At 43.3% G+C, this 11237-nt stretch overlaps 1 protein-coding gene across 1 annotated transcript in view; it reads right to left on the reverse strand.

Annotated features, from left to right (window-relative positions):
• Window positions 1-8556, reverse strand: part of VEGFC (vascular endothelial growth factor C) — a gene marked incomplete at both ends in the record, with an annotated part of 62778 nt that extends 54222 nt beyond the window's left edge. Inside the window, 3 exon segments of the mRNA XM_079534510.1 lie at window positions 7903-8252; window positions 8255-8465; window positions 8467-8556. Coding sequence (XP_079390636.1) covers window positions 7903-8252; window positions 8255-8465; window positions 8467-8556 — 651 coding nt within the window.
• Between the last annotated feature and the right edge of the window lie 2681 nt (window positions 8557-11237).

Genomic DNA, 11237 nt, shown 5'->3' on the forward strand with positions numbered 1-11237 from the left:
GCATGGTATCCCCCATCACCAAATTGCAGAAGCTATTACACTGTCACAGTTCTCAATACCTAGCAGATGTCTGTCAAGAAGAATGACAAGTCAAGGTTTTTCTTGGAGCCTTTGTGGGGCTCCACGTGCAAGATTTGCCAAGAAATACTGACACACACACACACACATATATATATATATATTTAAAGTCTTGGTGCTAAAGGCTCCTTGGGCACAAGAACAGTTTTGTAGTGTTGTCCACTTGGGCTTGCTTTGAGTTCCAGGAGGGGCCATAAAAGGAAGCTGTATTCAGCTGCTTCATCAGCAGGAATCCTGCAAAAACAGGACTCCAAGCAGGGAGCAGAAACATAGATCTCAACATCTGCTGACAGCACATCTCACACAGCCACCATCAGCTTTTCCCCACGTGGCTGTGTATATGGATACTTCGAGGTAATGAAGGTTAAGCCACTTATACAGAAAGAAGGAAATGGCTCTTACTTTTATTAGAATATTACTGCTCTGGCAAATCAACATTTTATCTGCAAGTGATACCTGAACCTCTACAATTTCTTTGTTTCTCTATTGTAAATATTTTTGCAGCAAACTATAGTGGTTACTACCAGCTGCATCTCTCCTGGCCAGTTAGAAAAACAAAACAATACACCCATGGGGGGGAAAAAATAAAAATTTAAAAAAAAAAAAAAAAATCACAAAATGAGTAGACAGCAGCTAACAATGCATGAAGTTCCACTTGGCCAGTTTTCCTTTAGGCTGTTGGGATGCAACAAGCACATACAGGGCAGTTGTGGTAGCCCACCACAAATGCAAGAAGGTGTCCTCAATTCCGCAGTTAAATAAAGTTGAAGAACAACTAGACACTAATTTTGCGCCTTCTGAATGATTTTTAGCAGGACTTCTACTGTTTCTGAGTATCTTTTCAAGTGCTGGAAATTTTCTTGCACATGCATGTGGAGTGCTACAGATCTCATTTGGAAAAGAACTGAGAAAGTTGCGAAGCGCTACAGCTATTAAAAGAAGTAATCTCTCTGGGAACTGAGCACAGTTCTTGAACAAAGAAAGCTGAAAAAAAATGAAACCATTTTACAGTGTAAAGCACTTTGCTCCGGACAACAATTTCAAGAATAAGACGCTGTCTTTGCCTGTATTTCACTACATAGACATAAGCAGGCAGGATAACAGAGACTGCAACATCTATGAGTCAAACACAAACACCCTGTGCCCTGCTCCCCAGTATAGCCCTCTGGTGTCTTCTAAGGCTTCTCCAGTTTTTTGTCAATATTTTCCCTCATCCAGAACAAAAAGCCTTGCTCTCCTCTAGGAGGAACAGGCTGCACAAAATCCCCAATGGGATTCAGGGTGACAGCAGTATCAGGTAACTCAGGTTACTTTCAGAATCAATAATTTTTCCTTGAATTCACCCCAAACAATGTATGCACAATTACATTCAGAGGAGATAATGCATCAATACCTTTTTCCAGGAAGACAACATATTTCGTAGCAAGACGACAAAAAGAGAAGTCATACATACTTGGGAGAATTACAGTCTAATTGAAATCTACCAACTACTATTATTATTTTTTTCCAGCTGCCATTAGATGTTTTTCCTGTACTTTTTGTCTTCCTATTTAATGAGCTTCATTCCTCCTGGTTACTTTGCTTACTGGAGCATCTTACCAAAACACTCACGCCATTGGCAATTGCAGTCTCCACATACTTGTCAGGAGTTACAGCCACATTAGACACAATAAGAAATTTCAAAATAAAAGGACAAATGACTAAGAAACTAGAGAGACTGACATCACCATTACTGCAATACAAAAGTAGAACAGCAAATGACTTGTGGTTTAGCTATTTCCTAACTGAAGTCTGAAAAGCAACAAAAGGGGGGGAAAAATACCACAATGCATCACTATGAGGGCTGATCTGAAAGTAATGCCCTTTTATGATACTGGCCCACTAAGTCAGAGGTGGATGCTTTTGGTATGGCAGTAAAGGATGAGCCTTCCCACCAATATCCCATTACTTGTTGCCATGACGCAGATGGCAGCAGAGGAGCAGTCTGACAGAACAGTATCTGACACGGAATCACATAAGAAACAAAACTGGGGAACTGAATTCTTCCACACAGAAAAAAAAATGGCACCCACTGACATTCGCTGAAACTTGCTGAATGCTTATGGAGACCAAACAGTACATGAGAGCAGAGTTAGGCAGTGGGTAGTGCATTTCAGCAGTGGTGACAGTGGTGTGAAAGATAAGCCACGTTCTGGACGGCCATGCACAGCTGTCACAGTACAAAATGAAGAGCATCCTGATCAGCTGGTACACACAGGACAGAGGATTATGACCAGGGAACTGTGTAAGGAACTGAATATCAGCTTCAATGTACTGGAAACAATGGTGGCAATGTTGAGATACTACAAAATTTGCACCAGGTGGGTCCCATGAATACTCACACAGGAACAAAAAGAACGGCATATGCAAGTTTGTCAGGATCTGTTGAACCAATATAGGGCTGAAGGTGACAGTTTCCTGGATTGAACCATTACCAGTGACAAAATCTTGTGTTAAGACTACGGAGCTGGAGTCAAAACAACAGTCTATGAAGTGGCAACACATCAATTTCTCATCAAAGAAAAAGTACAAGACACAGCTTTCAGTGAATAAAGTGATGTGCACTGCCTTTTGAGATGGAAAAGGGGTGGTCCTTCTGTATTCCCTGAAACCCAGACAACCTACCAACTCTGACTGCTACACCATGTTGCTGACTAAGCTGAAAGCTGGGAACTTTCAGAGTCAGGCCAGAGAAAAAGACAGCCTTTCTCTTGAAATTGTGAAATAGTGGGTCATCTCTGCTGGTGCACATTTTTCAAGAGTGGCACACAGGCTCGAGTTCCTCCCTTGTGAAAATGTATAGTTAATTGTGGTGACCATGTTACAGAAGAGCATTTTGATATGAAAGTTTGCTCTATCAAATACTAGTTTACATGGAAATAAATAGGAGGCACTACTTTCAGAGTGATCTATGTATCATGGCACCAGAAAACCTGTTGGTGACATTAACACAAAACCTTTCATATTAGGAAAAGAAGCTGACGAATTCCTACATAATAAGAATTCAACAAACAACACCCTGGGATCTCTCTAAGCTATCAATGTTTTAAGTTAAAAATCTGCTGCAATTTATATATCTGCATAAAAGACAGTAATTGCTGCATATATATGCATGAAGGGGAATTTGCTACTATATATCACTTAAATTAAAAAAAAAAAATTAAGGTGGAAATCATCCTCCCCAGCCCCCTCAGCAGCAAATAACAGGTACTGAACGCTTATAATAATGAAATCAATTACAGCTATCCTAGTCATCAAACAAAATTGAAGACCTTAAATTCTTACACAACTTGGAAAGAGCCTGCATCTTTCAAATAACAACCTTACTTGGCATTTCTTATAATTCATTCTACAAACAGCTGTAGCACATTTTTTATATTAAACAAGGATATTAAAGTTGATACCAGTCTGACTTCACATGGATTTCCTTTGTTCCGAGCATTTTGTTTTAATGAATCACTAACCACATTCAAAAAAGCAGCAGCTGAGCATGAGGTTCTAGACAGACTACCTATTCTGGATGCAGACTATCTATGGGAGATGATTGTTACCTCCACTTCAGCTACAACAGCAAAACAAGCTAGTCTGGGTTTATTTCTTCTAAAATAAGTGAGTACACACACCCTGAAATAACATGTAAAAGCTTAACACACATTGAACCTAAATGAGCTTAAGAATAATATTTTTGAAGGGATGTTTCTGTAATCCTCCAAATACTACAGTTACTTAAAATAATACCCAGAGCTTTTTAGAGCCTCCAAAAATGCACTTATTTGTCAGCAGCAATCTTGTGAAAACCATCACAGACACATAAGCGTGCTTACTCAAGAAACCCAGGAATGTACATACTTACACCAAGAACTAGAAAAAGTGCCACAAGCTCTTAGAGCTTAGCATTGCACTCTTCTCACACAGAAGGATAGGCAAAGGCTTAACAGTTTCACTTGCAGAAGATTTTGTCAGTCTTCATAGTCAATTCGATTATATTACTCAATTTCACCTAGCTAATTTTGATACAAACCATGTCTCTAAAAAACACAACATCTTTGCATGAACATCTGAAAAGAGAGTGGCCACATTTCTAAAAAAGAAAGTCACAGGAGACAAAAGGGAAAAAAGATAACATTCTCCCTGCCTCCTCGTTTTTGCACTGCTTGGTCATCAGGCATGAGGTTTATGAAAAGTAGCAGTGCTCCAGCAGAGTGTAAAGCTTGCCTTCATCTCTTAGCAGCACATGCAGCATTGAGGCACATGCTCCATAAACGCAGAGGTGACCTTAGGTACTGTAGGTTTGAGATTCCACCACCAGGATAGAAAGAAAGGAAGAAATCTGAGGAACTATCAAACTGCTTTTCCTTCCACTCTCACACTAACAGCATTTGAATTCCATTAGCCATCAACTAGCAGCACTTCATGATTTGGTCAGGTTTACCATAAAATGACGGTGATAAAGATATGTCTCAGCCGAGACAGCATCCAAGACAGACAGAGCTCACTAAGATAAACAGATCACATAAGCACACCTATTTTCATTTCAGAAAAGCAAATTACAAAGGCTGTTCTGGATTGCCGTCTGCACAGAGAGGTTCAATCACAAATTTCAGGGATGAACCTTAGAACATTCATACGTTCAAACTTCCATTTGCTATTCTCATTCTAATGCAAAACTAGGAATTCTTCTGTATTTACAAACTCACATGGAACAGCTGATCAATATCGCCTTTGGTCACATAATCCCAAAGGTTTGAGTGCAAAGCAAAAGAAGGTGTGACTGCAGCCCTCCTAGCCGTGTCACTGTCTTCTTTCCCACTATTGTTACCGCATTACTGCTACCACTATTGTTACCATAATAACCTATTCCTGCTATTGTTACCATAATCCCATTAATTCACTCTAGGTACATGCCAATGTCAAGCTTCCATTCCAATAATTTAAGTTCATACCCAGAACGCCCACGTAGCCCCTCCAGCTCTTTTTGAAGCTTTCAGCAAACAATAAGGTATTATTATTGAGAACATATTGACTTCCTGGGTAGATAGTGAGTACTCGTCGCATGTTCTCAGTTCCTAAAGTTTACATGAGCACAAGGCACTGAGGACATGTCCATGTGCCAGGCAGTGGTGCTGGCTGTGCAGGCTTCTGTGTGCTGGGGGAAATCCCACATGTGCAGGAAATCCAAAAGAAATGATTTATGGTTATGATGCGTTCCCGTCCCACCGCTCAGACTGATCATCTCAGGAGTATTAATCTGAGCCCTGTAATCTCATCAAATAATGAACTTTACCCTTTGGCTGAGAGATGAAAAAAGAAGGCAGGGGAAGGGTGGGGAAGGTACTGTTGTACATGCTTATCAGTGCCCAGTTGCAGCACAGCATGCCCCTGCAAGAGCTATAAATAATAAGTTCTTCACATCTATCTGTAACACTTCCAGGGTGCACATCTCCAGGACATTAACATGTAACACTTACACACCTGCATAAAAACACAACACTCTATTTCCTCCCTAGATGTTTCTGCCTCTTATGTTGGAGTATCCTTAGCATCAACCATACTCTACAAAAACGTTCCTACAGCTGAATTTCTTTAAATAGAAGTAAAGAGGAATAAAGATGTTGTGCCAAGAGTTGGCCCAAGATGCTGTATGACCTGCACTTCTGTACTACCATGCAATCACAGGCATGGGTTGATGGTTGGATTGGATGATCTTACTGGTCTTTCCAACCTAAGTGATTCTGTGATTCTATGCAGTACTATGGATGGAAAGTAAAAACAGGAACCACAGCAGCCACAAACATTTTTCATTCAAGTTCAGAAAGTTCAAGCTACTGACTTTTTACTGACAATATAATCACATTTTCCTTGAAACAATTACTTACAGTTTACTTATTTAATCCTATCTAATCACTTCAGACAGCCATCCCATGTTCTCTCATTGCAGGAACAAATATGCATAATATTCACTCCCTCAAACAGTTCCAGCAAAGGCAACAAACCCACAGCTGAAGACTTCCAATGTGACAAAGTCTTCTGGGATGCAGTCTCTCATTCTTCACTGCTCTCCATTAGTCAGGCGTAAAAACATTTTCCTGTTAATGCAATGGCTCAATACACACTGTCATACTCCTTGCCTTGTCTCTTGACCTTTCCTTCTTCAACTTGCTCACAGCCCCCTTCTTTCTAGGGAACACTTGCACTTCTACATGGTGCCCTACAGCAGCAGCTCCAAAAGTCTCTGGGCTTCCTTCAAGAAACACAGTGATCATCTACAGTGCATGCATAGATTCCCACACAGCATCATTTAGGAGAATTTGTCCACAATCAGCTGTTCTGCCTCTGCCCTGTAAATACACTCCATGGCCAGCTTTCATGCTTTCCACCTTTTTAGCACAAGCTCTTCTGGGGATTGGCAACTCAAACACGGGCTTCACTCTCTAAATAACTGGATGATAGTCGTGGACTGTAGAGTGTTGAAGCATTTTTTTTTACCTTTTTGTAAGTTTTGCCTTTCTTATAAATAGTTTGATAAGAGGACCACTGGCTTGATTCTGTGTTCCTATTTTTAAACACTTCGCTTTGAAGAGTGCTGGATAAACATTTAAGCAATAGGATCACTGATAGCACACTAACATTTAGAACATTACAATGTAAGCATTCGACTGTAATTAAAACATTTGGAGAGAGACTCAGTAACCTTCTCCAATGCACAACGGTACTTGAAATGCACAAGTTCTGAGAGCAGTTTATGGTCTGTAGCAGTCTGGATATCAGAAACAGACGTACAGCTAACATACGCTATCACAACTTCCCACGTAGCTTCAGTACAATCTCCCTTATTTCAGTTCAGTAAAACAAATAGCACTGGTACATTCAATTTATTTCTCCAACCAGAGAAAAAAATAGTGCTGCTAACCTAGAAAAAAAGCAATCAGAATATCAGCTTAGCTTTTAATCCGCACACTCCACTTCCCAAGCGAATAATGAATGAGCTGGGCCATGATCGCCCTCAGAAAGCATGTCGAAAATCTCCAAAACAATGAGCCGAGGGTAAGGGCTGCTATGGAGCTCAGACATCAAAGGTGTACCTAACAATGTCACATGCTTATGCTCCACATGCTGCGCATCGTTTTTATGCATCAGATGTAGCAGGAACAGCAAAACCACAGCACTTGCTGAAAGGTACTCCAGTGCTAAGGTACAAAACTTCCTATGCAAATAGAAGTTAGCACAGACTCGTGGGCATCTGTGGCTGCAAAATAAGGATGTGAGCAGAACCTTAACCGTGTGCTCGGACAGAAATTTCAGCCCAAAGTGTCACGTTGTCAGCCCAAGGTGTCACATCTCCTCTAACTGTCACACAGCAGTATGTCATCCAAAGTGTCCGTAACTCCAAGCGACTTTTCAACAAACGGCAAGGCTGGGCTTCTGTTGTCACCGTCCCACCCCGTGCCCCTCATTACTTCATTCTCCGGCCCTTTATCCGGCTCCTCACACCTCGCTGCACCCCGGGCCCAGCTCTGCCCTACGTGGGGACCGCCGGGCACGGTTGGGGGCAGGCACGGCTGCACCCCAGGCAAAGGGGCAGCAGTGGAGCTGCCAGTCAGGTGCTCCGCATTTCTTGGGAAATCTGGGGATTTTCTTTTCCCCATCAACCCTTTAACCCGAGATTATTTTTATTTTATTTTTTCCCCTTAAATAAATCCCCACTCTTAAGGTCTCCTATCCCAACTCTATTTCCCCAGCAGCATTTCCAAGGAGGAGCAGAGCCGGACGCCCGGAGCAGCTTACCTTGGGCTCCCCGACACCGGGCTCCTCCTCATAGTAGCCGTGCCCGGACTCGTAGGCGGCGGCGACGGGCGGCTGCCGGGGTCCCAGGAGCACGGCGCCAGCAGCGAGGCAGCAGCCCAGGGAGAGCATCTCCAGCAAGTGCATTGTGCGGAGATGGCAGGGCGGAGCGGGGCCGCGGGGCAGCCGCAGGAATGCGGGCACAATTCCGAGGCTCCTTCTTTTCCTTTTCTCCCCCCCCCCCCCCCCTCTTCTTTCGCTGTCCTCACCCCCCTCCCTCCCCTCGCAATATCCAAGGCAGTAAAATCCGCGGGATGGAGAAGATGCGGCGGCAGCAGCAGCTCCCAGACGGCTGCAGGGGAGCTCCCAGCTTTCCCAGCCTCTTTGCAAATTCTCACCGAAGTTATCCGGACTTTGCCAGGTAAAAAACCCACCAGGAAACCGGACATCCGAGGCTGCGCTCGCTTGGGAGCGGTGGAAAGCGCAGACAGAAGGAGGAGGAGGGAGAGGAAGGAGGGAAGCGGGACCCAGCGGCCGCTCGCAGCCGGCGCCCTCCCGCGGGGCCCGCCCGGCCCGGCGGCTGCGCGGCGCGGAGCGCTCGGCCGGGGGCTGCGCGGCGCCTGGGGCTGCGCGGCGGCGGGCGCGGGGGCCGCGCATGGCGAAAGCGCCCTCTGCCTGCGGCTCCGAGCGGCGGGAGGAGCCACCCTTCCTCCTCCTCCTCCTCCTTCTCTCTCCTGCTGCTGCCGCCTGCCGCCGGCTGTTCAGAGCGAGACGCCGGCGTTCAAGCGGAGCCCGGCTCGTCCATGCCCAAGCGAAGAAGTGGGACCGGGACCTCGAGGGGAAAATCAAAGATCTCAGAGAGCTGCAGTCAATCAGCTAGGAAATCGGCTGTGAAACGGCCGGATGAAGTTGGTTAAAATGCTATCTGAAGTCCCTTTGGAATGATGCAAGATTTCTTTAACCCTAATCAGCTCCTTGTTGAGTAGTGGTGGCCCCTCTGAGACAGCAGAGCAGTGGAACATTTTGTCAGATTAAGACATAGTACCCCAAAAAGCACACTCCTCCTAATCTCTGACAGCTTGGAGCTGGCAGAAGTTCCATCCCGTTCAGAGCCCAGAATAAACAGCACAGATACTGTGCCCCACTGAGACTGTGATTGAAAGTAATGCTCACAAGAAAAAAAGTTAAACCACAACAAATTGCACATTGCTAATGAAGTAACACAGAGCAGCCCGCACAAGGCTCAGCTAAGCAAACGGAAGCGTTCCTTGTACTAGCAGTGACGTGACAGCGTTAGTGAAACATGTAAGCGTTTGAAAAGCTTTTGAAATCATTCTGCATCGCCTTTAAACATTGTTTAGTACCATACTGTATGGGAACGCGCTGTGTGGGCAGAGCCCTGGCTGCTCGGGTTGGCTGCTGGCAGGCTGCTCACATTACATTGCTCCTGCTCCTCGGAGTCCCATTCTGTGATCGCTCAGGAGCAGCGCCCCAGGGGTTACACAACCAGAGGTCCCTAGCAGGCATGTAGGCGCCTTCTGTGCTGTCTGTGCTACTCCTTATCAATTTCAAGATGGCACTTCATCTTCCTGCTACACACAGCGATTATTCCGTCGCAAGGAAGAAGTAACCATTCCATTTGCAATGGGAATGTTTAAAGCTGCTTTCATGGTTACTCCAAAGTTACTGAAGCACCGACAATTTTTTAAACACCTTCACAACACAGCGAAGCAATGAAAAGAGGACCAGGCTAGAAGTTAAGCAGAACAGCTACGATGATATAAAATAGCATAAATACATTATGAAAACTATTGTTCTTCAATGGACCCTTGCAGCGCTGCAGATCAAAGCAAAGATTAAAGCCAAAGAGCATGCTGCAGGATGCTAAGCCCCTTTACACAGAAATGCAGCATTGCTGGCTTGAGTTCAAGCATTACAGATTGGTGTAGAAAATGACAAAATCAGGCAGTTTTATTTCAGAGACAGTCTGTCATTCAAGGAGCATCTCTTTGACAGTAAATCCCAAAACAAAACTGTTCATGCTGTACTTTCACAGCATCAGCTGGCTTCACTGTCTACTTTCCACCTCACTAACACTCTCTCCCTTTTCCCCTTGATTCATAGAAATCCTAAGTAGCATTAAATACTTCTACATGAGAGAGCATTTCCACAAGTTACACTGTAAATCTAGTTATGAGTGTCTGGTGATGACACTTTAAATTAGGCATCACAGTGCCTCAAATCACAGCCTAAGCATAAGGGTTTTAAAATAAGAAGCATCATAGATTTCAACCATCTTCAGGTTTACAAATGACTATTCCACTGCTTTTAAAGATTTCCATCAATTCAGACTGTATTTCTTTCAGTCCCATTAAAGATGGGAAAATTTAACAGTTTTCTGGTTTATAATCTTTTTTCCCCCCCATCATCACCTTGTGATTAATATTCTTCCTCTTGTCTTCAAATTAAGCAGAAGCCACTGCATTATGGAGATTTAATATCTTTTCCTTACATGAAAATATCCATGCAAGGCTTACAGGACAATTTGTAGATAACAAGTTCTAAGCAGCACTTCATACTCCTAGCAGTGAATCGACCCTATAAACACGAAAAACTAAAGAGATGTCCCTAATGGTGTAGAAGTACAATTCCAGGCCTTGAATGGTTATGTTTTAACAGCAATAATAGATACTATTGGAAAAGAAATGAAGTATTTGATGTCAGATGTAAAATTTCTTCTGATTAATTTTCCTGGACTTGTTTTAAAGTTGCATTAAATACACATACTTCATTCTGAGGATGAAGCTAACATAAAGTCAATCTGTGAAGCATGTTCCTCTACAGCGCCGAGACTCACATGATGTATTCAGTGGATATATGTCAATACCTGCTTTCTTTCTATCTCCACTTCACAGCAACGTAAGAAGTGAGAGAGGAACCACTGGAAGAAACATGAGCTGAGCACCGGGAACAGGAAAGCATCAACAGCAGCAATAAAAATCAGTAGCATGCTCTTGTAATTTGGTTTATTTGTGTACTGTGAAGTCTGCTTATTTAAGATGTCTCAGGACTGAATAATAATCTGTTAAACGTTTTCCTTTCAGGATGTCATTTAAATATTTGTGTTTGATTCAAATCAATCTCTCTTGCACTCTCCTCTTAAACAGTGTCCAAGAGTTAAAATGACAGACATTTTGGTTTGCTTTTATTTCAGTGCACATATCTTTACTGGTGTCAGTGGAATATAATTTTAGTGTAAATATCAAATATAGAATAGTTTTTTCCCAAATGCAGCATCTCAAAACACTCAGGAATTGCAATTCTGTAGCCACTCCAAG

This window comes from Tetrao urogallus (assembly GCF_951394365.1).
Source record: "Tetrao urogallus genome assembly, chromosome: 4".
Lineage (NCBI taxonomy): Eukaryota > Metazoa > Chordata > Aves > Galliformes > Phasianidae > Tetrao > Tetrao urogallus.